Here is a 27,957-nt window from a genome sequence, read left to right on the forward strand (position 1 = left end):
ATGTCTGACCCATAATAGAATGGAAACAATACATACTGAATTAACGAATGATACCATTATATATTTTAAGTAAGCTAACACATTGGTGTGGTCTGGAATCGGGTATAGGAAATATGCAAGGCAGAGTCTTCGTAAATATCTTTATTCTGTTTATTAATGTACCAACTGATAGAATTGGCTATCAAAATTGGTAATTTTAACAATTCAAAATTAATTTTATGGATAAAAAAATGTTAAAATACTATTAAGTATCCGGATCAGGAGAGAGTATTACTGTTAATTTTCAAACATGAAACTCTGCTCTCTTTTCTTTTATATCTTTCCTTTCTAGAAATGGAAATTCTTAAGGAGCTGTGGCTTTTGAGAATCTTCCAACTGACTTTGATGTTGGAAAGGAAATATCACTTTCCTTTCTAGTCAAAGTATAGTCAAAGGGATATTTCATTAGAATTCATTCCTACAAATTTAAGTCTTTTGCTTTATTCAGGAAAATATGAAAACTTGACTTTGGAATGGTATTTTACCTTTTTTTTTTTTCTTTTAATTAATAGACTTTATTTCTTAGAGCCGTTTAGGTTTACAGAAAAATTGAACAGAAAGTACAGAGAGTTCCCATATACTCCACCTTCCCTCACCCCACCCCCAAGCTCACAGTTTTCCCTGTTATTGACACCCTGCATTGGTTTGGTACATTTGTTGCAATTGATAAATCAATATTGATACATTATTACTGACTAAAGTCCATAGTTTATATTAGGGTTCATTCTTTGTGTTGTGTAGTTCTAAGGGTCTTGCCTAATGCATAATGTCAAGTATACACCATAAGAGAATAATCTCACTGCTCCACCTATGTACTCATCCCTCCCTTCTTCCCCTCAGTCCCTGGCAACCAGTGATCTTTTTGCTATCTCCATAGTTTTGCCTTTTCCAGAATGTCATAGACTTGGAATCATATAATACATAGCTTTTTCAGATTGGCTTCTTTTGCTTAACAACCTAACAATATGCATCGAAGTTTCCTCCATGTCTTTGGTTGGCTTGATAGCAAATCATTTATTTTTTAAATTTATTTTTAATTGAAATGTATTGACTGTACATATTTATAGGTTACAGAGTTATATTTCAATACATGTATACAATGTGTAGTGATCAAATCAGGGTAGTTAGCAAATTCTTCATCACAAAATTTATCATTTCTTTGTGATGAGAACATTTAAGCTCTTCTTCTAGCCATTTGCCAACATACAATAAATTATTGTTAATTATAGATGCTTAGCACTACTGTACACCACTAGAACTTATTTTTCCTAATAGTTCATTTCTTTTAATTGCTGAAAAATAATATTCCATTGTATAGATGTACTGTACCACAGTGTGTTTATCCATTCGCCTACTGGTGAAATTTTACTGCTTCCAATTTTTGGCAATTATGAGTAAAGCTGCTATCAATGTTTGTGTGTAGGTTTTATGTGGACATAAATTTTCAAGTCACTCGGGTAAACAGCCAGGAATGTGATTGTCAGACTGCATGGTAAGACTATGTTTAACTTTGTAATAAACTGAAAAACTGCCTTCCAAAGTGGCTGTACCATTTTTTCATTTCTACCAGCAATACATGAGAGTTTGCATTGCTCCACATCTTCACCAGCATATGGTGTTACCACTGTTTTGGATTTTTAGCTATTTTAAGACTGTTGTGATATCTGATTACCATTTAAATTTACAATTCCCTAGTGATATATGATGTTGAGCTTCTTTTCATATGTTTGTTTGCCATCTGTATATCTTCTTTAGTGAGGTTTTTCCAGGTCTTATGCCTATTTTTTAATTGGGTTGCTTATTTTCTTATTGCTGCATTTTAAGAGTTCTTTGTATATTTTGGATACAAGTTCTTTGTCAGATATGTGTTTTGCAAATATTTTCTCTCAATATATGGCTTGTGTTTTTATTCTTTTAGCAGTGTCTTTTGCAGAAGAAAAGTTTAATATTTAATGAAGTTCAACTTAGCAATTTTTTTTCTTTCATGGATTGTACTTTTGGTGTTATATCTAAAAATTCATTGCCAAATCCAAGGTCATCTGGAATTTCTTGTTATTTTCCAGAAATGTTATAGTTTGATCCATTTTGAGTTAATTTTTGTGAAAGGTGTAAATAAGGTCAGAGCTTAGATTTATTTTTTTGCATGTGACTAGTCGTTCCAGTGCTATTTGTTGAAAAGACTATTCTTTCTCCATTGAAATGCCTTTGCTCCTCTGTCAGAGACAGGTGGCTATTTTTGTGTGGGTCTATTTCTGGGCTCTCTTTTCTGTTCCACTGATCTATTTGTCTATTCTTTTGCCAATCCCACACTGTCTTGATTACTGTAGCTTTAAAGTAAGTCTTGAAGTTAGGTAGTGTCAGTCCTCTGAATTTGTTCTTCCCCAATACTGTATTGGCTATTCTGGTCTTTGTCTTTCCACATAAACTTTAGAATCAGTTTGTTGATATTCACAAAGTAAGTTGGGGTTTTGATTTGCATTGCATTGAATCTATAGATCAATTGAAGGAAGAACCAACATCTTAAAAACATTGTATTTTTCTGCCCACGAATGTGAAATATCTCTCCTTTTATTTCCATTTCCTTTGATTTCTTTCATCAGAGTTTTGTAGTTTTCCTCACATAGATCTTATACATATTTTGTTAGATTTATACCTAAGTATTTCATTTTGGGGGGCTAATGGAAATGACGTTATGTTTTTAACTCCAATCCCAATTGCTCATTGCTGTATATAGGAAAGATATTGACTTTTGTATATTAACCTTGTATACTGCAACCTTGTTATAATGGGCTGATTTGTTTCAGGAGTTTTTTTGTTTTGTTTTGTTGATTCTTTGGAAGTCTCTTTGTTGCCCTTGTCCTTTCTTTCTTATTTCTTTTTCACTCTTTTTCTGCCTTCTTTAATTTTTTTATTAGTGTATTCATCATTACAAGTTGTAATCCTTCCCCTTGTCCTCTACCCAACTTCTTTAGCTCTAATTGAGCATTCTACATGATTCGGTTTTCTTTTCTTAGCATATCAATTATACTTTAAAAAAAATTTTAGTGGTTGCCCAAGAGTTTGCAATATACATATATGACTAATCCAAGTCCACTTTCAAATAATGCTATACTGTTCATTGGTGCAATAGTATTCTCATTTATAATGTTATTATAAGTACCTTATAATAATAGTATTCTCAATTCTTCCCTCCTATCGCTTTTAATATTGCTGTCATTCATTTCCCTTTTCCATAGCTATAATCCAGAATACATTTTTACTATTATTTTTCTTAACAAACTGTGATGTTTTACCTACATTTATTTCTTCTAATGATGTTGTTCTTCTCCTTATGTAGATTTGTTTCTAATCTATGTTATTTTTCTTCTCTCTGAAGGACTTCTTTTAACATTTCTTGCAAGGCAGGTCTGTTGGCAACAGATGTCCTCAATTTTATTTGTGTGAGAAAGTCAGATTTTTTTTGAAGAAAGAAGAGTACTTTTATTCCTTTACTTTTACTTCTTCACTTTCAAAGGATAATTTTGCTTAGTACAGAATTTTAGATTGGTGGGTTTTTTTCTTTGAACACTTTAAATATTTCATTCTACTCTCTTCTTGCTTGAGTGGTATCTGAAAAGAAGTTAGATGTAAATCTTATCCTTCCTCCTCTCTAAGTATGGTGTTTCCTCCCCCACCTACTTACTCTCCCTTTCTCCTCATCCCTTCTTTCAAGATTTACTCTTTGTCTTTGACTTTCTGAAGTTTGGATATGCCATGCCTACTGTAGTTTTTTGTTTGTTTGTTTTGTTTTTTAGTATTTAGCCTGGTGGTTGTTCTCCGAGATTCCTGGATCCGTGGTTGAGTATTTTTCACTAACTTTGGAAAATTATCAACCATTAATTCTTCAAATATTTCTTCTCTTCTCTATAAGCATGGCTTTGCCTTAGATATATTGTGAATTTAATTTCAGACCACCTCAGTAAAGTTGATATCACAATAAAGCGAGTCACAGAAATTTTTTTGGTTTCCCAGTGCATATAAAAGATACATTTACAATATACTGTAGTCTATTAAGTGTGCAATAGCATTCTGTCTTTAAAAAGATATGTGCATACCTTAATTAAATAATAACTTACTGCTAAAAAATACTAACAATCATCTGAGCCTTTAGCAAGTCCTTATCTTGTGGAGGGTCTTTCCTTGATGTTGTAAGCTGTGACGGATCAGGGTGGTGGTTGCTGAAGGTTGAATTAGCTGTTGCTATTTCTTAAAATAGGACAATGAAGAGTGCTGCATTGATCAACTCTTCCTTTCATGAAAGGATTTCCCTGTACATGCAATGCTGTTTAATAGCGTTTTACCCATGGTAGAACTTCTTTTGAAATTGAAGTCAGTCCTCTCAAACCCTGCTGCTGCTTTATCAACTAAGTTTATATAGTATTCTAAATCCTTTTTTGTTATGTCAAGAATGTTCACAGCGTCTTCACCAGTAGCACATTTGATTTCAAGAAACCACTTTCTTTGCTCATCCATAAGAAGCAATGCCTCCTCATCTGTTAAAGTTTTGCCATGTGATTGCAGAAATGCAGTCACATCTTCAGGTTCCACTTCTAACTCTAGTTCTCTTACTATTTCCACAACATCTGCAGTGACTCCCTCCACTGAAGTCTTGAACCTTTTAAGTCATCCATGAGGCTTGAAATCAACTTCTTCCAAACTCCTCTTACTGTTGATATTTTGACCTCCTCCCATGAATCATGAATATTCTTAATGGCATCTAGAACGGTGAATCCTTTCCAGAAGGTTTTCAGTTTACTTTGCTCACATCCATCAGAGGAATCACTACGGTAGCTATAGCCATACAAAATGTATTTCTTAAATAATAAGATTTGAAAGTCAAAATGACTCTTTGATCTATGGGCTGCAGAATGGATGTTGTATTATCAGGCATGAAACAACATTCATCTCCATGCACATCTCCAACAGAACTCTTAGGCGACTGGGTGCATTTTCAATGAGCAGTACTATTTTTAAAGGAATCCTTTCTTGTGAGTAGTAAGTCTCAACAGTGAACTTAATATAGCCAGCAAGCCATGCTGTAAATAGATGTGCTATCATCCAGGCTTTGTTGTTCCATTTACATAGGACAGGCAGAATAGATTTAGCATAATTCTTAAAGAACCTAGGATTTTTCAGAATCATAAATGAGCTTTGGCTTCAACTGAAAGTCACCATGTGTTTTAGCCTCTAACAAGAGAGTCAGCCACCAAGTAGGCATTGACTTCTCCTCTTTAGCTATGAAGTCCTAGATGGCATCTTCTTCCAATAGAAGGCTGTTTCATCTACATTGATAATGTGTTGTTTAGTGTAGCCAGCTTCATCAATGATCTTAGCTACAACTTCTAGATAACTTGCTGCAGTTCTACATCAGTACTCGCTGCTTCACATGGCACTTTGATGTTACGGAGAAGGCTTCTTTCTTTAAACCTCATGAACCAACCTCTGCTAGTTTCAAACTTTTCTTCTGCTGCTTTCTTGCCTCTCAGCCTCCATAGACTTGGAGAGAGTTAGGGCCTTTCTCTGGATTAGACTTTGGGAATGTTGTGGTTTGGTTTGATCTATCCAGACCACTAAAACTTTCTCCATATCAGCAATAAGGCTGTTTTGCTTTCTTTTCATTCATATATCCACCAGAGTAGCACTTTTAATTTCCTTCAAGAACTTTTCCTTTGCATTTACAACTATGCTAACTAGCACAAGAGGTCTAGTGTTCAGCCTATATTTCAGCTTCTGACATGCCTTCCTCACTAAACTTAATCATTTGTCTTTTAAAGTGAGAGATGTATGAACTTTCCTTCACTTGAACACATAGAGGCCATTGTAAGGTTATCAAACGGCCTAATTTCAATATTGTTGTGGCACAGGGAATAGGAAGGCCTGAGGAGAGGAGGGGAGATGGGGAATGGAGGGTTGGTGGAACAGTCAGAGCACACACAACATTTATCAATTAAGTTCGTTGTCTTAATACGGACATTGTTTGTGGCTCCCCCAAACAATTACAATTATAACATCAAAGATCACTGATCACAGATCACCATAAGATATAATAAAAATGAAAAAGTTTGAAATACTGTGAGAATTACCAAAATGGGACACAGACACTAAGTGAGCACATGCTGTTGGAAAATGGCACTGACAGACCTGCTATATGCAGGGTTGCCACACATCTTCAACAGGTAAAAAATGCAATACCTGCAAAGTGCAATAAAGCAAAGCACAACAAAATGAGGCATGCCTGTGTCTCTCTCTTCTTTTAGTGCTCATTATAGTTAGGTTGTGCCTTTTGTAATCACTCTACACCTACAGTTCTTGAATATTCTGTTCCATCTTTTTCATTATTTTTTTCTTTGCATTTCAGTTTTAGATGTTTGTATTGACACATCTTCAAGCCCACTCATTCTGTCCCAGGCTGTGTCCAGTCTATTGATGAGCCCATTAAAAGCACTCTTCATTTCTGTTATGCTGTATTTGACTTTTAGTGTTTCCTCCTTAGTCATTCTTAGAGCTTCATGTCTCTGTTCACATTACACATTTGTTCTTGCGTGGTGTTCACTTTTTCCTTCAGAGTCCTTGGTATAGTCGTCATAGTTATTTCAAATTCCTGTTCTGATAATTCAAAAATCTCTGCCATATCTGAGTCAGGTCCTGATGTTTGATTTGTCTCTTCACAGACTGTGTTTTTTGCCTTTTAGCATTTCTTACAATTTTTTTTTGTTGAAAGCCAGACATGCTGTATCAGGTAAAAGAAACTTAGGTAGATAGGCCTTTAGTGTGAGGTTTCATGTTTATCTGGCTAGGAGTTAGGCTGAGTTACTGTTTGCCACAGCTATGGTGTCAGAGGCTAAAATTTTCTCCAATGTCCTTGTTTTTGTTTCCCATGTTGTCTCTGAATGTCCCTGGAGATGCCTAAAATAGGGTTGAGGCTTGAGTTCTTTTAGCTGTAATGCCCTGTTATTATAAAGGAGCCCTCCTGATGTGGTAGTAAGGTGAAAGCGGGGGGACCGGGGGACACTCTGTAGTTCTATGATTAGGTCTCAGTCTTAGTCAGTCTGAGTTGAGTACTTCCTTTCTCCCACATGGAAGACCAGAGCTGGCTGGAGTTGGGTATTTCCCTTTCCCCAGATTGGTTAGGCTTTGGTAGAGTCCAGTTAGCTAGGCTCTGATAAAATAGTTTGCCTTGAGAGCAGGCCTCATTAAGAAGTATAAAGAGCTCTGAAACTATGGCCATGCATCACTTAATGAGGGAGATACATTCTGAGAAATGCTTCATTAGGTGATTTTGTCACAGCAAGAACATATAAGAGGGTTCTTATAGAAACCTAGATGGGATAGCCTACTACACACCTAGGCTATATGCTATAGCCTATTGCTCTGACCACGAGCATGCATGCAGTCTGTTGTTGACTTAAATGTCATTATGCAGCATATGACTATAATTCAGAGTGGTTACGTTCCTCTTCCTCTTGCCAAAAGCAAGAGGAGATTTTTGTCAGCTATTCACAGAGAGAACCTGGTAGAGTTCCCTGAGGTAAACTCAGGAAAGTGTTGGGGTCCCATGAGGCTGAGCCTTCTTGGAACTTTTAACTCTCAAGCTAGTCTGAGCCTCCAGCAATTCCTCAATTACAGTATAAAGTAATTTATACTGTACTATACTGAAGCTGGCTCTGGCGGTAATATTGGCTTCAGCTGCTGGCTTCTGCTCCTGGTAAATTGTGATCCTTTGGTAAGCAGTCATTCTCTGCATCCTGTCTCTCTAGTTTTCTGGGCAGCAGTTTTTCCTCTGACATCAATCCTCTGATGGACCTAAGAAGAATTGTAGATTTTCAGTTAGTTTAGCTTTTGTTGTTGTTGTGAGGATGAGAGTGACAACTTTCAAGCTCTTTACATGTCGGACAGGAGACTGGAAGTCCCTCAACATTCCTTTGTAAATTCATGCTAAAAATATCTATCATAATTGAAAAGTGCTAGTGTCAAATTTTCAGTCTATTCATATTTTCCATAAATTCAGGCAAATATAAATATTTATGTCCTGTTTTGATTCATAAGAGGAAAAGAAAAAGATTTTTAATGCCTATTATCTTTTAAGCACTTTTTCCCCCAAATGGTACACTTTTTTGTTGTTATTATTATGAATAGATTAAAGAAGGAAAAAAACCAACTAAGGGTAATAATAGGCTAAGAATCACTTATTGAACAGTAGGTCGGTCTTCTTATACAGTTTGATACACTTCAAATTGTGTGCATCTGATATGTTTTACTTCTAAAAGCCTCAGTGCTTGATATTATTTAGTAGTAATCAGAATTTCAAGTTTTACTTTGTCTTCTTCTGAATCACTGCCTAATTTCCTACTAACCATTAAGGGTCAAGTGAGTCATCTGAAGTAATTTTGTAGTCTACTTAGAAAGTTTTACAAAGCTATTTGGAATGAACCTTGGACACTTAAAAGATTAGAAAGTGATTAAATAAAACTGTTTATTGGGACTTCCAATCAAGATGGCAGAATAGATGGTACCCAGCATCACCATATCAAAATCAATCAATTTACAACTATTAAAAAGCAATGACAGCCAAGCTGGGGCTGCTAGAGCTCAGGGGAAAAGGAGGAGAGACCTACGGAGTACATGAAGATGGGAGAGGCCATAATGAGAGAAAGAAAGGACCACTCCGACCATTTCGAGCCCTGGCCACTTCAAGGCTGGCCCTGGTGAGTGCACAGAGCAGGAGCTGCCAAAAGCCCCAGCTGTTCCCTTTGTATGAAGTTGCTTGGAGGTGGCGGGGGAGAGGAGGGCCTTGGTTGCCCCCAGGCCAGCAAGACCACTAACAGGGTTTACGTGGACCCACATAGGAGTGAGGGGACACAGACAACTGAAGAAAGGAGCCACTCAGAGGCCGTGAGTCATTGCAAAGAACCAGTGCGTGAAGTGTTTGGAGTGCAGTGGGAGGGCGGAGACGGGCCCACCAGGAGAACATTGGGGCACAGCATGGACAGCTGATCTGCCCCCCTCAATCAGCACAGGACCACTCAGTGGAGACTGGTCAGGAATACAGAACTGCAGGGGGTAGAGTTTGTTGAAAAGACTCAGGCCCAGACCAGAGTTTCCACACAACCCAGGTGTACCAGATTTCACAAGACTCAGAAATGCTTACAACGTCAACAATTAAAACCTGAGCTGCACAAAAAGCCTTCTCCAGAGAATCAGCAGCAAAGCAGCAATTTGGCTCAACCACAGGGCTCAAGTGCTGGTTTCCACAGGAAGTTCCCCCATTTTAGAAGAAACCAAAGGACAACAAACTAGTTTGAGTGCAAAGTTTAATAGGTGAAAATAGCGAACAAATCCAACACAGAACTGAAAGAAAAAACAAAACCCCCACCTATCAGAGAAAAAGTTCTGATATTGACCAGTAAAGGTCTAACACCACCACAGAAGACGTGTAAAACCTAGAAGAACCGGAAGTCCCCTGGGTTCCCAAGGGGTGAGGGGGGGTGAGGGCCTCAGCCACACACCCCTGACATCCACATCCAGCCCAGTCATGGCCACCGAACCACTGCTGGAAGCGTCCCAGGCCCCTGAGCTGAGGTCGTAGGGGTCCAAGGGCCTCAGCCATCCCCCCCCAATATCCACATCCGGCCTGGCCACGGCCATGAGCTCCTGGTGGAAGTGCCCCGGCTCCCCTGCTTGAGGGGAGTGCCACTGGCCTCATCCATGCCCCCTTCCTCCTCTTCCCACACTCTCTTCCTCCCCCTTCTCCAAACTGCTCTACATCTTACAATGTGAAAAAAAAATTTTTTTAAAAAAATACTGTTTATTAAGATATACTTATACAGTAATAACCCAAATTCATTTATTAACAAGTGGTTGTAAAAAAGGTGAGTTAAAATTTTATCCCATAGAAAATTTTGCTTTTTAGGATTCTATAATTTAACAGGATTGCTTGAATTAGGGATACTATTTGGCTCCTTTGAAATTATGTGGAAACTAGTCTGTTTGAATATTACTGCTTTTCGTGTTCATATCTGTATGTATGTATGCACATGTATACATACACACATAAAATATCATACTTTATACATTTTTGAAAGGAAAATTGAACTTTGGGGCAAATTTAATGAATACTCAAAAATAATTTTTGTTGATTGAATTATTCTGATTAAAACTTTCGAAATGATTCAAAAAAGTTTTTAAATGACTTTCATTTGCTATTACAAAATGATCTTCTTTTGATGTCACAAACATTATATACCATGCCTATAATCACTGGCCAGAGAGAATTGCTTACACGTATAATGAGACAAGAAATGATTGAAGATCCCCGCAACCATGCTCATATATGAGGATGGGAACACCATGGGCAGTTTCAGAGTTAAAAATAGAGAATATATGTCGATTTATATTAACATAATCAACATTCTTGAATAGTTAAAACTGGCTAAACTGTAGCAGAAGCACAAATTTGGGGGCAATAATAATGACAAGAATAATGAAAACAAAACCAACAACAATTCTAATAGTTAACATTTATTGATTGCTATGTGTCAGGTATTGTTCTAAGCACTCTACACGTATTATGTCATGTATTCATCCATAATTCTGTGGCACAGACACCATTGTGCTCATTTTACAAATAAGTAAACTGAGGCTCAGAAAGGTTAAATTATTTGCTAGTAAGTATCAGAGCCGATAGTTAAGATCACTCTTGATTCTGGAGCCAGTGTTCTTAACACTGCATTTTCAGAATATTAAACTGAAAGGTTTGTAATTTACAGAGTTATTTTTTCCACAATTAAAAAAAGAAAACATGAGTATTTTGGGTCCTTTTCTCTTTTCAGGCATTTCTCACGGTTCTTTTCAAGAATACATACCTTTTAGTGTTGAAGATCTGAAACAGAAAAGTAGCTATATGATCAATCTTTAACAATATCTTTATGGGCCTACTGAAAAGTTAAAAAGAGGAGTTGTGCGCATCGGTTGCTGTCTTATTAGAGTTTAATGCTGTGTGATACAGACCATTGTTTTTGCAAACCAGTATAAAGTCCACTACAGATATCCACACTAATTACTATACAACCCAAAGGTAGATTATAATATACTAATAAGGTAAAGGTGAGAAGTAAAATAATCTACTGTCAAATAGAAAAATATATGTGGAATGCGCCTTTGTTGAGCTCAAAATATACTAATTACTATTAGTCTTACTACTGACAGGCTTGAAATTTACGCTCCCAAAGACGAAAAGTGATTACGTGTTTTCAGTAGCTTGCAAAATCATGTCAGCAAACAGGCAATACCGGCCGCCACCATTCGGGTCTCAGTGAAGGTTTGGAGAGAATTCCCTCTCCCCAGTCTATACAATGAACTCCACTCAAGACACTAAGTCTCAAACTAAGGGTGGTTTCCCCCTTTTCCTAGTCCATCTAAGATTATCTCTGGCTCTTTTAAAAGCGGCAAGAAAGCAAAAGTCTACCTACAGCCATTTTTTCTCACTCTTTCCCTGAAACTCAGATTTATGTCCTTATTTACTAAAGCCATTTATACCTATTTGTAAATGCTTAAAATTATTTCGGATTTTGAGTTCCCTGCAATTTTACTTCCGTTGAGAGGTTTACAGCAAGAAGAGTTTGTTTTATGTTTTTATTTGCATTTACTTAGCAATCAAACTTCGCCACAGAAAACTTACTGGACAAGGAGAGTTCCCTTGTGTTCCATGGCAGAGTGCTGTCGGTGACAGCGACCCGTGATTTGGTAACCTGGCAAGGAAAGACTCCGTTGCAGCGTATGTAAGCAGAGACCAAAGGGCTTGCTGCCACGAAGCAAAGTCTGCGTTTTTGAACTGGGAACTCAGCAGAGCTGGGCGGTAAGCCTGCCCAGCACTGCCACCGAGGAAAAAGAGAGCGGGAGACTCATATTACTGCACCGAGAGCAGGAAAATAGGATGCAGACTGGAGACCCGGCAACCGATCCCTTCTCAGCAGCGCCTCCCAAAGCCAGCCACCGCCTTCCCTAGGAGAGGCGCAGAGTCTCACCCGGGCCCTGGCGCACCCCCAGCTCCTTTCTCTCCCCTGCACAGTTACACACAGACGAGCACGTGAGCTCGGCAGCGCGGCCCAGCTGTGCCTCAGCTGACCGCCTTCTGATTGGCTGAGAGCGGCGCGGCTGGGGTGGGGACTGGCTGCCTGACTCGTTCGCCATTGGCTCTCAGGGAACCCGCCTCCCCCTCAGGTGAGGCGGGCCCGCGGGAGCGCGCTCCGGGATGGGCGGGCAGGAGCACTCCCACCCCTCTTCTCCCCTCCCCGCGCGCCCGAGCGCGCCTCCGCCCTTACCCGCCCCCTGCCGCTGCCTCAGCTCCTCAGTGCACAGAGCCGTCTCGTCTGAGGGGACGCGAGCATCGCCGTCGCTGCCGCGTTGACCAGGGCGTCGCGCCGGACCCTGACAAGCAGCCTGAGGAGAGCCTCTGAGCCGGATCCCGACCTCTGCGATTGCCGCCCACTCCTCCGGCCTTTGGTCCCACGCGGGGTTTCCCGCCTCGCACCCCCCACCTCTGGATTTGCCCCCCTCCTCTCTCCGCGTGTGGAGGGAGCCAGCGCTTAGGCCGGAGCGAGCCTGGAGGCCGCCGGCCGTGAAGGCATCGCGCGGTCCGATTCGCCATGGAGGGCGCCGGCGGCGCGAACGACAAGAAAAAGTAAGCCCATTCCTTCGACCGCCCGCGCCCCCGCCCGCCGGCCCGCCCGGGGCTCGAGGGCCGGCCTCGGCCTTCCTGGGGGGCCGGCCTTTTTGTTTCTGCCTCTTGTCCCCTCCCCTCTTTTTCCCCCAACCTCGCCGGCCGGGCTCCCCCATGTCCACGTCGCCATCTTGTCGTGGGGGGTGGGAGACGCCTCGAAAGTGTTTTCAGGGGCCGGGGTCTGAGCCCTGCTCGCCCTACCCCCGGCCGCAGGAGCCTTGCGCCGCCCACCCTACCCGCCTCAAAAACCCGGCCTGCTCTGTGGCCCCCTCCGGAGGGGACTTTACCCAGCCTGAAAACCCCGGGAGGGGAACTGAGCCGCAGCTCGGTCGCCGCGGTTTGCACCCGGAGCTTCCGCTCCTTCCCGCCGCCATCCTCTCGGGTTCCATTGAAAACTCGGCGCCGGGCGGACCCTGCGCACGGGTCCTGGCTTCTCTGTGGGCTCCGGGCCCTGAGTTCCCAACCGAGAGGCTCGCGTGGTCCGGTGCGGTCTTGTCCTGCGGGTGTCCGAGCCGCGGTGGGAGTCTTTGCCTTTGTGCATTAGGGGGTTGCCGCGATGGCATTAAGATGCTAACTTTTTAGTTTGCACGTGCAGGTTTTGTTTCGTTTTGTTTTAATCATCTTGAAAACCTTGCCTAGACTGAGAGTCAGAGTAACGGGATTTTAAAGAAATCGCTACATTAAAGGAGGACTTCAGAATTGGATACTTGGGATCGTATAACCTGTCACGAGAGCGCAGACATTACAAATGAATATATGCCTCATTCATTCTTGAAAATATCTTAGTGAAAATGTAGCAGCTGGTTAAATTTAGGCAAGCAATTTTAATGAGATTGAAATAAGTATATGATCATAGCAAATTCAGTGCAGCACTAAAATGTTGTAAATGTTTTAGAACTCTGTCTCGTTTTCCTGAAATTGAAGTGTTTTAAAGGAAAACCTTCAACGTCTGTCCGAAGTAAATAACCATTCTGTTAGAAATTAATGCAAGTTGAATAAAACACCTTAAAGTTTGAGTCTGAGAGGTACGTAAAAGGATTAAGAATTGTGAGTCGAACCAATAGCATTAAGAGCGACCCCCCTGGCCCCCGACACACAATTTTGTTCACTTTGGTATTTTAACTTTTGAGGAAATCATTTTAAGGAATTGAAGATTTATTGTAAGAGTTGTCGTTAGCAGAATGGCTTTACTGTTAAGTCTTTCCAGTGTTCTGGGAGAGATTAACTTCCCAAATCAGTAACAGCAGAAGATAAACTTGTTTGTATTCTTGCTGTTTTGTAGATCCCTTATCTTTGTCCTTATTCAATAGAATGTTAAGTTCTCAGTTTGTGAACACCAGAGAAAGCGCTGATAAAATTCAAAAAGTGAGTAAGGAAGTCTAGGCTTAATTCCAAGAGTTACCAGGAATTAATTGCAGTTAATTTTGCAGAAGTGATTGCAGTGCTTTTGACGAAATGATGAAGCTGCTATATTGTAAACCTTAGGCAGAGTACCTCTGTGTAGTGCCAATTTTCTGTTCTTATTATATTCTGAATCATACTTAATACAACATATTAAGTTATGCACCAGACACTTCCTTTTTATATGCAATATTGTACTCATTCTTTGCCATTCATCTAAGAATATCAGAAGCAGCTTTAAAATGAATGAATGAACTAGTATGTGTTAGCCCCCATTATAAATGAATTCTTAGATTTTCCTGAATCCCATCTGTTCAGATTTTATCATTTGAAAATTTAGCAACCTTGGATCAGATGGAATTATATTTAATAATGTAGACGTTCTTAATATAAATGAAAAATTAAATAAACACTTAATAAGTGCTGGTAACTCAACAACTTTTTAGATTCTGTTTATTAAAGGTGTCCTTTCCTAACTGATTTAAAGTTTTTTGAAAGGTAAGAGAGATTGAGGGGTGGGGATTTTCTTCTTGCAATTTTTGTATTTTAAATGAACTCCTAGAGTCAGGGTGAGGGAAACGAATTTGCCTTTTTAAAGGGCAGTCTAGGAAACTCAAAACCTGAAGAACTGGAATAAATCAGAACAGAGAATGGATATGATTATAATAGATTCAACATAGGGCATTTCGTGTTGGTTCCTTAGTTGTAGAGTCTGGACTTATTTAATAGCACGTGTATATAGATTTTTAGATCTTGACAAAGGAATGTTAGGAGGTTCATTGTTCTGTTTCAGGCTTCAGGCCAGACTCCTTCAAAGTTTTCCAAACAAAAAGTTATTGGATCATTAAAGTAAAATCTCTGAGAATAGATATTCCTTAATATCTTTCTTTAACTCGGCCATTAAAAATCAAGCAGCTCTCCTATTTATTAGTAAACTGTTTTCTTGCTATAATTTTACTTTGGTATTCCTTTTGTTTGAAGCAGCAGCATGTCTGGTGGTTAATAACATAGGATCTATAGTCAGACACCTCTGAGTTAGAGTCCCAGGCTTTCCACTTGTGAGCTTGTGCAGGTTACTGAATGCTTCTGAGCCTATTTCTGCCTTTTGAAATGATAATATTAGCAACCATCTTAGCAGTTATTGTGAAGGTTAAATGAGATAATGCATGTAAAGCATTTATCCCAGTGCTTGGAATAGGAATCTTGGTAATAATAGATGTTACCTCTTAAAGTTCTAGTTGAAACTTCAACAACACTTAAAATCCTACTAAATATTTCTTTTAGTTTTTCTTTTCTCTGTCTTCATGCATCTTTTCTATATTTCCTAAAAATGAAAAGACTAACATTGGATTCAGAGCTTGAAAAGGGTTTATTTCCTGTTAAAAAAAGTACATCCCTTGGTTATATTGGCATCTCATAGCAGTTGTTTTTCTAAAGCATTTGATCTCTCTACTCTAGGCCCCCTTCTCCACAATTCCTCACCCCAGTGTTTTCTCCCCAAACAGGCTACTTTGAATTTACTCTGGACTCTAAGAGTCATAAACACTAGTCACACACTAGTCATACACTCTTCATTTCAGCAAGATAAGTGCAGGGCACTGCAGTCTTAGGACTGGCTGTAACTTAAAATATTTTTTGTCTTGATGGCAAAGTTTAGAGTAGACAATTTTATAAATATTAATCTTTGTTAAAAATGATGAGGTGGTAAAATACAGTAAAGCATCTATATGGTAGAAAAACTGTCCTTTGCTTATGCATTTCTCCAGAGTTAAGACCATTAGATTCCATCTCAAGGCAAGGCTTTAAGCCTGTATTTTTGGTCTGATTTTTGTGGCTGAAATTGTATGAAATCTATTTTAGTGCACTTTTCCACATGCATTTGTTTACTGAACTATCAGGTTGTTTTAGACTGATAGTGTGTTGTGGTTCATTCCTGTAATCCACTGCAAAGCATCTTGTGCAGTTTGGCCAGTGTCCAATCTTTATACCTGTTAACTTCAATTGTGTTTGTGGCTCTAATGGTGTCTGGGCCCAGGGTTTAGATTTTGTAGTTACATTCTGTTGTTGTGTGTCAAGAATGGTGTGTAGGAAGCTGAGGGAGATTGGTCTCTCTACTGAATATTTCCTGAAGAACTCAAAATAGTTTATGATGTTTGGTGGTGAAATAAAAACTATGATCATGAATGGATGTTAAAGATTTGGTTTAAGTTACTGTACTTGTTCATGGATGACTTTTCTTAAAATAGAATTGTTAAAAATTTAGATACTTGAAATATTATATCCCTTTCTTATCTCAGCTTAAAATAGGTCTGCTTCTCAACCAGGAGAAAATCTAAATTTAAATGTGTTGTTGGATTAGTTTTCTATCAAGAAATTGATTTTAATTCGGAAGAAGAAAGTCTTTTTTTGTTTTTGTTTTTAACTTTGGGACTAGTTATCCCGTTGGTGGATTTTACTTGCCCTTCTGCTACTTGTGGTGTATGTGTTGTATATGTTTTCTGCTTAATTCTAAAGGGTTAGAAAGAGAATTTGAAACTAAGCCAAGCCAGTCTTCTTGTTGCTCAGTATTTTGGTAAAAGTATGGTAAGAATGCTTAAATTAACTATAGGTTTTGTAATTTTAAAAATAATTGTATCCCTCTGTCTCTTGGTGCATCAAGAATGAGCTATTTTGTATGTGCATTGAGTTTTATATTAAGTTTTATGTTTCTGCAATAAAAATTAATAAACCCGTACAAGGGTACTTCAAAAAGTTTGTGGAAAAATTTATGTTATCTTTTAATTCTCTTTTTCTACAAACTTTTTGAAGTACCCTCATTTATTTGCCAGACATGATCCTTGTAGGAAAATATAGTATATAAAATCAGAATTTATAAAAACAAAAATTAAGTGATTACCTAATGACTTTTTTTCCATAGTTTTTGAAGTGATCGTGATTTTTTAAATTGTGGTTAAAAAACACATTAAACATAAAATTTCCCATCTTAACCGTTTCTAAGTGTACAGTTCAGTAGTGTTAAGGCCACATTGTTGTGTGGCCAATCTCTAGAACTTTTTCATCTTGCACAACTGAAACAGTACCCATTAAACAACAACTCCCAATTTCCCCCTACTCCCAGCCCCATGGAAACCACCATTTTACTTTCTTTTCCTGCAAATTTGACTACTCTAGATACCTCATATAAGTAGAATCATACAGTTTTTGTCTTCGTGGCTCATTTCACTTAGTATAATGTCCTCAAGTTTCATCCATGTTGTAGCATGTGTCAGAATTTCCTTCTTTTTTAAGACTGAATAATATTCCGCTGTATGTATGTACCATATTTTGTTTATCCATTTGTCTTTCTCCATGGACACTTGGGTTGCATACACCTCCTGGCTGTTCTGCTTCAAATGTGGGTGTGCAAATATATCTCTGAGATTTTGCTTTCTGTTCTTTTGGATATGTATTCAGAAGTGGGGTTGCTGGATCATATGGTAATTCTGTTTATAATTTTTTGAGGAATGGCCATACCTTTTTCCACCATTTTGCATTCCCACCAGCAGTTTTAAAGGTTCCTATTTCTCCACATCCTCCCCAACACTTGTTATTTTCTCTGTTTGTTTGTGTGCATGTTTTATAGCAGCCATCCTAATGGATGTGTTGAAGTGATTGTGTTTTCAAGGATTTGTTTGTGTATGATTAACCAACTTAAAGCTAACTACAAAGAACAGTTTGCCAGTGGAAGCTTTAGCAGAAATGAGGTTAAGCACCTCTAATATGAGAATTAAATTTTTCTAGTTACTTAGAAAGATTTGGTCTGCCAGTACTTTTTCAGGAAAATACTTGTTGTATAAAACATTGTATACCTGTTCTATTGTTGACAAAACTTCACTTAATTAGTGATTTAGTTTTCAAAGATTTAAAACAATAATTGAAATGGCATATTTTCATAAAGAACTGTTTCCAAGATGTTACCTTTTAGTTGCTCTTGTGCTCTCAATTGTCAGTTGTGAGTGTTTCTTCATTTTAAATTCCACTTGGTTATAATATTAACCATAAAGATTATTTCAAGTTATGATTTAAAAAATGTATTGTCTTGTAAATGGAAAAATCTAGTGAAAGAACATAGTTTACTATAGTGCTTCACTTAACTGTTTTAAAAGTCATGATATATTTAGACAAATTAAAGGTGTCTACTAGTTAATATTGCAATTTCACTCATTAGTTACAGGTTTTCTGTGCTTCCCCCCTTTTCCTAATAGTTTGTGAGGATTTGTTTTTCCAACTGAAAAATACTATGACAAAAATAAACATGTGGTGTAAAGGCAGAAGGTTGAAGCCTTTAAGCGTTGGGATATATTTCTGCTCTTGCTACTCTTTTCTTGTAAATTCGGATGCTAAGCAAATTTTTTTAAAGTGATTCCTCCCCCTTCCCCCTTTTCTATTATACGACTGGATACATGTTTCAATAAGCAAAATCCTAAATAGACTGAATGTGAAATTTGTGATATAAAAGGGAATACTGGCACACTGTGAGCTCTTAATAAGTATTTGAATGAACAAATGAAACACTGAATGAGTAATTGGATGAACAAAGATAATGCAGAGAAATCTTTTAAGGTTTTTAAATGGTTTTGTTGGAAGTCTTCATTGTCCTTCCTTCTTCTTTGTCTCACTTTTCATAGGAATTTTTCTTATGCTTGGGAATCCCTTGTGTTCTTTTAGAACTTTCTTGAAACTTGAGTTTTAATTTGTTGTCACCTCTTTGATATTTGCAGTATCTATTAGAACCAAGCTAGAAAACATATTTTGTTAATAAATATAGCTGTGTAACATGTACTCGGTCTTAAAGTAATTCAGTATCTTACTTTAAGGTCTGTAAAAAACTTCATGTCTTTATATTCCGTATATTTAGAACACTGAATTTAAAAAGTGTACTAAATGAGGCATCAGTGTATAGCTGTGGAAAATCAGCTAGGTAATGTGTGGAAAGTGTCTTTACCCTTGTTTCATCCTATGCAAACTTCTATTAAATATGTGTCTGTATATCTATCTCATGGTAGTTAAGAGCACACCCTCTGGACCCTGACTGCCAACAATTCTACTATGTACCACTGGGTAAAATATTTAACTTCTCTATGCCTCAGTTTCGTGTGTTGTGAGGATTGAATGTGTAAGTGTGTGTGTATGTGTATCTCTTAAAACAGTATGTGACACTGTGCAATATAAATGATAGCTATTATTGTGCAGGTACTTGGTACTGGTGATATAACAATGACTAAACAATAACTAAAATACAAACAGCCTTCAAAAAATTCATAGTCTACTGCAAGAGTCAGCCATGGGGCTGATAAGTTTAAATACAGCCTAAGTGTTACAGGCTATGAATTAACAAACAGTTGTGGCCTAGTCACAGCATCAAGGGAAGGTATCCAGTAGTTCAAATCTATTATAATAAAATAACAACATTCCAGAGTCTCTCAGAGAATTTAGATACACTTCATATCTGGCCTTTAGGTTTCTCATGGACTGACTGCAATCCAGCCCTTCTCAGAGAAGGTGATGTACACATGATGGAATACACACACAGCCATGTCTATAAAAATAGATTAGAGTTTAAGATTGCCTTACTAAAATATAAAGATTTTTTAAAAAATTATACATCATATATGTCTGTTCTCATTGTAAAAATTATCTAATTTAATCCCTTTTCCTTTAACATTATATCTTAGTTATCTTTCATTGCCAGTACAAGAGCTACTTCATTCTCTTAACTACTACATAATATTTTTTAGCATGGATGTACCATAATTTATTTAATCATTCCCAATTGGTGGATGTTTCTAATGCATTGCTCTTACCAGCAAGACATGATGAATGTTTCTGAATATATAAATACATGACCTTAAGCATTTGTTCAAAATCATAACAATACATATTAATTAAGAAAATACAAAAAGTATACAGAAAAATGCACTCATAATTCTACCACTTACAGATAACCACTCTTAACATTTTAATGTATTTTCTTCTTTATCTTTTTTTATATATGCACATGCATGTGTTTTCATTAGCTAAAATACTGCTTGGCATACTTTAACATTCTGCTTTTTTATTTGCTATGAGCATTTCCTACATCTAAATGTTTTAAAGTAGTATTTTAATTACATACTATTTCATTGTATACTTTAGAGGCAGTATTTCTTAATGTTTTAAGCACTAGAGTTAGTAGAGTGCCTAGGTTCAAATCTCAATTCTCTTACTAACTAGCTAGTGTGACCTAACTTTTCTGTGTTATGTAACTTCTCTGTGCCTTAATTTTCTTGTCTATACCTCATAGTTAATATATGTAAAGAGCTTAGAACAATGCCTAGCAAATATATGTATAATAGTATTTACTATTGTTATCTTTGATATTTTATTAACAGTTAGTTACCTTGTGTTAAACAATGATGCTTCTAAATTTTTGTTACTATATCCTTTGTTCATAATCAGGAATGCAAAGATTTTAAATGTTAAGGTTCTAAGGAACTGATGCTGTCAGAGGTGGGTAAGCGGGAATGTGGGAGGGGAAGGGGGATTAGGAAGAAATTGGTAAAGAGCCACAAAAAATGTTTACATTGTGTAATGATAAAGAAAAAAAAAAAGAAATTATTACTTACTCAGAAAGCACTGTCAAAAAAATTTAAAAGGCAGTTATAACCAGGGCAAAAAATAAATATTGAGTTTCTTGATAACTAAATAATTTGACTTTAGATGACTCCTTAATAGTTGTTTCATTTAATTTTAGAGGGAATTTGATTGTGAATATTAATTTACCATAGGATACCAAGACTTTGGCTTAATAAGAATATGAGAAATTTGATAAATGAAATTCTGTAAGAACTACTTAATAGAGACTAACGTATTATCAGCATTTTTCTGAAGTTTATACAGCCTTTAAGAATTTTGTTTTAAAAAATAAGTCTTATCTAGGGATCATTATTAATATTCAGTATTTTGGTCCACTGAGTTTTTCCCTTTTCTCCCTGAATAAATACTGTGCAATTTTGAAAATGAGGAACCTGTGAATGCTTTTAAGTATTATGAATGAATATCATTTAATATCTAATATAAAATTATGGTTTCTCCTAATTTTGATCTTTCAAGTCTTACCTTTTGTTTAATGTTGAAATTGTAATTTGAAACGTAATTGAAGATCTTCAGCTAGAGATTAAATTCATTACTGGCAGTGCTTGTAAATTACAGTTGGTAAAGGTGGTCCAAGATGGTAATAAGTTTAAAAATCCCTGGAGTCTGTTAAAAATTTATTAAATGTGTGTCATAACATAAATCCTGTTTTGAATGCCATGAAGACACTATTACTGCTTGAAAACAGGTATGTATTTTCAGACTCATGATATAGGTATCTGAATTTTGGAGATGAGGGAGAGTTCTCTCAACAACTGCTGAAGTGATTTGTTTCTTCTGCTTTGATTATGTTATCTCCATGCAAAGTCCTTGAGCCATACTCTTATCTCCAGAGTCCTTGGAGCATACTGCAAGACCTTTACACTAGACCAACTCAGTGTTTCTCATAACCTTTGTGTCACCTTGCCCAGTCTGACCTACCTATTTCTTTCAACCATCTTGCTCCTGTGTGTGAGGTTTTTCTTGATTCACCTTAATTTTTCTTTCTTTTTCACTTCACATATATCTTCTCCTTTAATTCAATTGTCTTTCTCTCTCTCTCAGATTTATTGATTGGTAAGATAAAAGTTATGAATATCCCTTGACTTTTGATATAGATATTTACTTTCTAATTTTTCCACAAAATTTACTTAAGCCTCAGTAAGGGTGATAAATATGAGCAAGCCCGACTCTACTTCCTCCTCTGACATCATGACTGGCTTCAGGATTTTTGTTCAGTAAGATATTACAGGCAATCATAGCAGTCATGGAGTTGGCCAAAAATGAAACCTATTTGCTATTCCAGCCATGCTACAATACTAAAATTAATAATAATTTCAGAAACAACAAACTGTACCCCATAAACATGTACAATGAAAAAAGAATAAATAATAACTTAAAAAGAAAACTTTTGACATTAGATACAGGTGTATTTTGTTGTACTAAATCTGTTATAAGGTTGGGGCTTGATTATTCCCATTACTTTATAATGGCATTTAAATAGGAGTTCCCTGAGTATATTCAAAATCACTTGATTTTGCTGAACTTTTTAAAATGTTGAATGCAAAGTTTTGGTGTAAAAAATTTTAAGAACTATACAAATGCATGAAGAAATAGAATCACCTACTATTTCACTACCTAAAGACCCTATTTTCCACATTTTGATGTTACTGTTTGTCTTGTTTCTGTGTATACTTATTTATATGTTTTCATAAATGCAGGATTAGGGTGTACATACTGTGTTTTTAACTTACTTTTAAAAAATCTACTTCTATCTTTATTTTTTTCCATCTAAAAAGCGGGAGAGATTCTTAGAATTTTGTAGGATTGTGGTGAAGATTAAATTAGATAATATTAGTTGTTGGGTCCGTTGCATAGTCTGAGTATATGGCTCTTAATGTTCTCTAGATACTGGATATAGTCTGTTTTACTATTAATTAGCTTTATAGCAAGACCTATTCTCAAAAAAAAGGATATGGTGAACACATTTATCAGAAAGGGTAGATGATTTCTAAGACTATTTCTTACACTGTATTCTTCTGAGAGATTTTTGCAATTTGTTGAAGAAATAAAGAATATGACTAAGAAAAGTATTTACATGGGGTTGTTGTAAGGGTTAATTAAAAATGTTTACTATATCATATGTAGGTAGTGAAAATTTAAGTACTTATTGTTAGATTGCCATTAAATATTTTATAGTAGTTTTAAAGGCTGAATGGTTTTGCATTATATAAATGTCCTATCATTCCCCTATTTGGGACATTTAGATTGAATCTAATGTTTCCCTATTATAAATAGTGTTGTGATTAATAGTCTTTGTTCACGGTTCTTTTTAAACAGTTGATTTTAGGTAGAATTACTGGCTCAAAAAATGTGTAAATTTTAATGCTTTCAATGCTATTGCCTATTTATCTTCCAGAAAGTGTGAACTAGTTTATACTCTCTAGAAGTATTTGAGTGTTACTTTCTTGAACTTTATTCATCATTAAAGTTTATTTTTAATTTGAAACACTGGCAATTTCATAAGTGTTATTAGGATTCTTTTTATTGCAAGTGGCAAAACAACTCAAGCTAGTTTAAGGGGGGGAATGGAGTTACTACTGGCTCGCACAATCTAGCTTTGGTTTAAGGGACAATCAAATCCAGAGTCTCAAGTGATGTTCTCAGAGTGTAATTGCTGACTTTTCTTGCATAATACTTGGCTTGTATACCTTTGCTGTACTTGCATGCTGGCCTCATTCTGTCACTGACGGACTATATCTGTATGGTATAAAACTGGCAACTGGCATCCCCATACCTGCATCCATACAGTTTATGATCAAAAAAGAAAAGACACTCCTTTTCTCTTCTAGTGTCCCTATATCAGTTTCTTGGAAGAATGCCAGTTTGCGCTGCTTGGATAATTCATTATTAAGATGTGATTGGAGTTCCCTGGTTACATGAGTCAGATGTCTTATTGTAGATTATTTGGATGTCTTGTAGATTATTAACTATCACCTCATACACAGTACTCTTGATCAGTGCCGGCATTGTAATGAATGGGCTGTGGGTTTTTGTTGCAAATCATCTGAATTCATACTCTACAGAGTTTTCTACTAAGCACAGTCATTCTGCAACTGTTCTTTCCATAATTTGGGGGAAGTTTAGAGTTTCTTTTACTATAGATTAGAGTTTTCATTTCATCTCCTTAAGAAAAACATACTAATGCTAAGAGCTTAAGCTCTGCTAGCTGTGCTGCTTACTAGCTGTTTGATCGTGCACAAGTTGCTTTATCTCTCTAGGTCTCATTTCCTCATCTGTAAACTGGAATGATAAGAATAATTCCCTTATAAGATTGTTATGAGGAGAAAATGTGAAATACTTGGAACAGTTCTTGGCACAATGTAAGGGCTTAATTAAATAGACTCTACCCTTATATTCGTATTATAATATTTATTACATTGTTTTCAGAAGAGTTTTACTCCCTTGAAGTCTCATGATACTGTTTAGGAATCACTTGAGCCTTTGGGATAATCTGATAAAGGCTAATGTCCTTTGGGCCAAACCACTAGTGAACCTGTAAAAGTGGTTTGAATAGTTAGTGCTGCTTTCCCTTTACTTTCGTGTTTTTTTTCCATGAATATCTGGTCTCTGCAGATTAAATGAAGATATTGGTTTTTTATATAGGCATGTTGTTCTTAAAACAATTATTTTCCATAGTGATAATAATAAAGGAAGAAAAATATTCTCAAGGGTATTTATACAGTCTTTTAGAGGATGGGAAATTTAAAAAGCCTATTTTTCCATGCTCTTTTGGTGTCAAAGATCTCATTAAGTGTTTTTTTACTTCTTAGCAGAGGAAAGTTGGAAATCGCCTGCCTTTGTAGATAACATAGTTAAAATATTTAAATAGGTTATGTCAAACCCCAATAGTCAAAGCCTTCACTGTGAATGGAAGAAGGGATATTTTCTTGGATAATGTGAATAAGTTGATTTATTTCAGTGATTCACAAAATTTCTTCAATTCTTGACCATGACTCTAGTACCTAACCACTGTGTCCTATACAGATTATTGTGCATTCATTTATTCTCAGATATTTGTGCATCTTAATTTATTTGAGCATAGCATTGAACCATTGATCACTCAGGCTGTAGTTGAATATTCAATTTTTAGTGTTAATTGGTTCATCCATAGCATGTTCCATTTATTTTTTAGTACAGTGCAATTTCAATTTTGAGGTTCTTGCAAAATATTGACTTAAGATTTAAGTTTTGTTAGTTTAATATCAACCATCACAGGAGCATTGTCTGTACTTATGTTTACAGATTTGGCCAGTCGGCTTTTAGAATTTTCATAGACACACAAAAAGCATTCACAAGACAGTCTATTCATTTTTGTCAGCTGTATATGTTATTTATTCTAGTTTTTCTCAATCCTGACTAATGTTTAGATCTCTTTTGGAGCAAAATACTCCTTGTGAACTTTTGAGATGTGTCCAGTGAACCTCAATCTGAGTATACTGCATTAAAAAAGGTAATCCTGTTCCTTTTATAGTTTGGTATCAATTTGATCATAAATGCCACCTCAAATACAGAAGGCTTGTAGCAAGTATAAAGAATTATGTAGAGATTTTAGATGATCCAGAATATGCTTTTTATTTTCTTTTTTTACATTACCACCAAAGTGAAAACACAGTTTTAAAATTCTCATAGAATGTACCTTCAACACTGCTTTAACTCTATTGAACAAAGCCCTGCCATGTTGTAATTCCTCCTTAATATTGTCTGGAATTGCAATAATTGCCAAATCTGTCTTCCATATGACGTTCTTTTCAAATGTCTGAAAATAGCTATCATATCTCTTGACTTCTATTCTTAAGGAAAAATATCCCCAAATTTCTTTCATCTTCTAATTAAAATATTATATATTGAGCCTCTAATTTGTGGAAGCACATAGACCATATTAAAAACAAGAGGTTCATATTAAACAGGGGGAGGGGGTAGAGATTCTCAGGTGGAATCTGAGGACTGCCACTTATTGTTACTTCTTCTTATAGACAAGGAAACAGGTTACTTGGGAAAACTTATTTGGTAACATTGGATAGGATGGAATAGTGTAGGTGGAGAACAGAGACTCTTGCTTCAGGAGAGCTTCTCCTTTGCCATTGTTTCCAGAATCTTTATCATGATCAAGTTTTAGAACTAAATAGAAGAAAAATCTTCAGGGCATGATTTCTATTATATACTTTTATTTTGATATCTGTGGTTTGTTTCCTGTTATATAAGTACTTGATTACTAGAACTTGTACATCTTCCATTATACGTAAGCAAATAATTCTTTCAAGGACACGTTCTTCTGAATACATACAACACACACATACCGTTTAGTATCACTGATCATCTTAAGTTCACTCCAGTCCCAGATCTATCACTATATGAGAGCATATAATAAGGGAAACAGAAGGAAAAGTGTTTACACTGCTGAGAAGGAAATAATGGAAAGGGAGAAGAGTGATAGAGTAAATGATGTGATTTGGGAAAAGCCATTAACACACAGCTGTTAGCCATGGACAGTGGTTCTTAAGTCTTTGATGTTTGTGCCATTTATGAAGATGAAAAGGTGATTTTTTAAAACTTTTACGAGGATTGAAAAAAAAATCCCACAGTTATCATATTCTTCATGTGGTCATCTTTGAACCCTGCTCGTGCTCATATTTTTGAGGCAAAGTTACTGTGTGGTTTATTAAACATACAGTCATTCTTACTGATTGTCATTAAATTTTACCTCTAGCTTCTTATTCCCAGCAACTGTCCCTAACACTATATAGCATTGCCCAACCAACTCAATTCAGTCTTCTGAGAAACATAGTATGTTATAGTATAGTATGTATAGGTTATAGTATATAGTATGTGTTTAGTTGTAGCTAAAAATAAATTTCACTCATTTTTCAAAATTTACTGGCCTTCCTGTTAAACTAATGATTCTCAAAATTCTGTAGCTTAAAAATCACATGAGTGTTTAGTTGATATATGAAGTCTCAGGGACGTACTCCCAGAGATTCTGATTTGGTATTTCTGGGATGAGACTCAGGAATCTGTAAATTTTACAAGCACCCATAGATGAAACATAGACTTTTTTTTTTTGGCTGGCCAGTACAGGAATTGAACCCTGGATCTTGGTGTATCAGCACCACGCTCTAACCCATGAAACATAGACTTTAAACAGCTAAGTGTGCTCATCAGAATTATCTGCGAGATTATTTTTAAATAGACATGCCAAGCCTATAATTTGAGTTTCCAAGTTTGGGATCTGGACATATACATCTGGGGGGAAAAGCTATTGGTGATTGTGATGTATATAGTACAGGTCAATCATTGACTAGTCTAGTATAAGACCATAATGTATTTTATAGTTATTAAGTTCTAAGTGTATGGTCGTATTAATGTCTTAGGAGTTGGATATGTTTCCTATATTTGTAAAGCATGTGGGCAGATTTTTAAAGAGATAGTATATAATAAACCATTTTTGAGTGGTGATGAATAATTTTTACTTCTTTGGGCATTTTCGAAGCATACATAAAGAAATATTTTCTTAGAGCAGAGGGGCTTAAAGGGTCATCATCAGTACCATCTGCTAACTTATTAGAAATGCAGATTTTCAGACCCCATTCAGTCTTCCTGAATCAGTGACTCTGGGGGTAAGGCCCAGCAATCTTAAGAATTCTCCCAGGGGACTGTAATACAAGCTAAAGTTTGACAACCTCCATCTTAGAGTAAAAGCTTCACATATACCTTTTTTAAAAAATTCATCCAGCACAATACCTTGTATACTAGGGTACTTCAAAAAGTTTGTAGAAAAATAGGATTAAAAGATAATACAAATCTCTCCATGAACCTTTTTGAAGTATCCTTGTATTATTTGGGGATCAGATGTTTGTTGAAAACTTTAATACTAATTCTGGACCAGGACAGATTTTATTTATATCACTAGTCAGGAATAACCTAAAAACAAAAAGCACATTCTATTTACAAACAGAACTTCAATACACATTAATGGAAACATGTGTAAATCAATTTCAACTAATTTTTACATTCAGCCAGCACTTACTGAATACTTCTTATGTGTTAGG

The 27,957-nt window shown here is 36.5% G+C and overlaps 1 protein-coding gene across 2 annotated transcripts in view; it reads left to right on the forward strand.

Moving 5' to 3' along the window:
• The first annotated feature begins 12,391 nt into the window (after window positions 1-12,391).
• The window catches only part of HIF1A (hypoxia inducible factor 1 subunit alpha), a 45,250-nt gene continuing 29,684 nt past the window's right edge, over window positions 12,392-27,957 (forward strand). The window contains exon 1 of one of the 2 annotated variants that reach the window (XM_063089184.1): window positions 12,392-12,757. In XM_063089184.1, the coding sequence (XP_062945254.1) occupies window positions 12,723-12,757 (35 nt within the window). In that variant the 5' untranslated portion in view covers window positions 12,392-12,722. The remainder of the gene's footprint in view (window positions 12,758-27,957) is intronic. The other variant, XM_063089185.1, reaches the window with a different exon arrangement.

Source organism: Cynocephalus volans, chromosome 3 (genome assembly GCF_027409185.1).
Source record: "Cynocephalus volans isolate mCynVol1 chromosome 3, mCynVol1.pri, whole genome shotgun sequence".
Classification (NCBI taxonomy): Eukaryota; Metazoa; Chordata; class Mammalia; order Dermoptera; family Cynocephalidae; genus Cynocephalus; species Cynocephalus volans.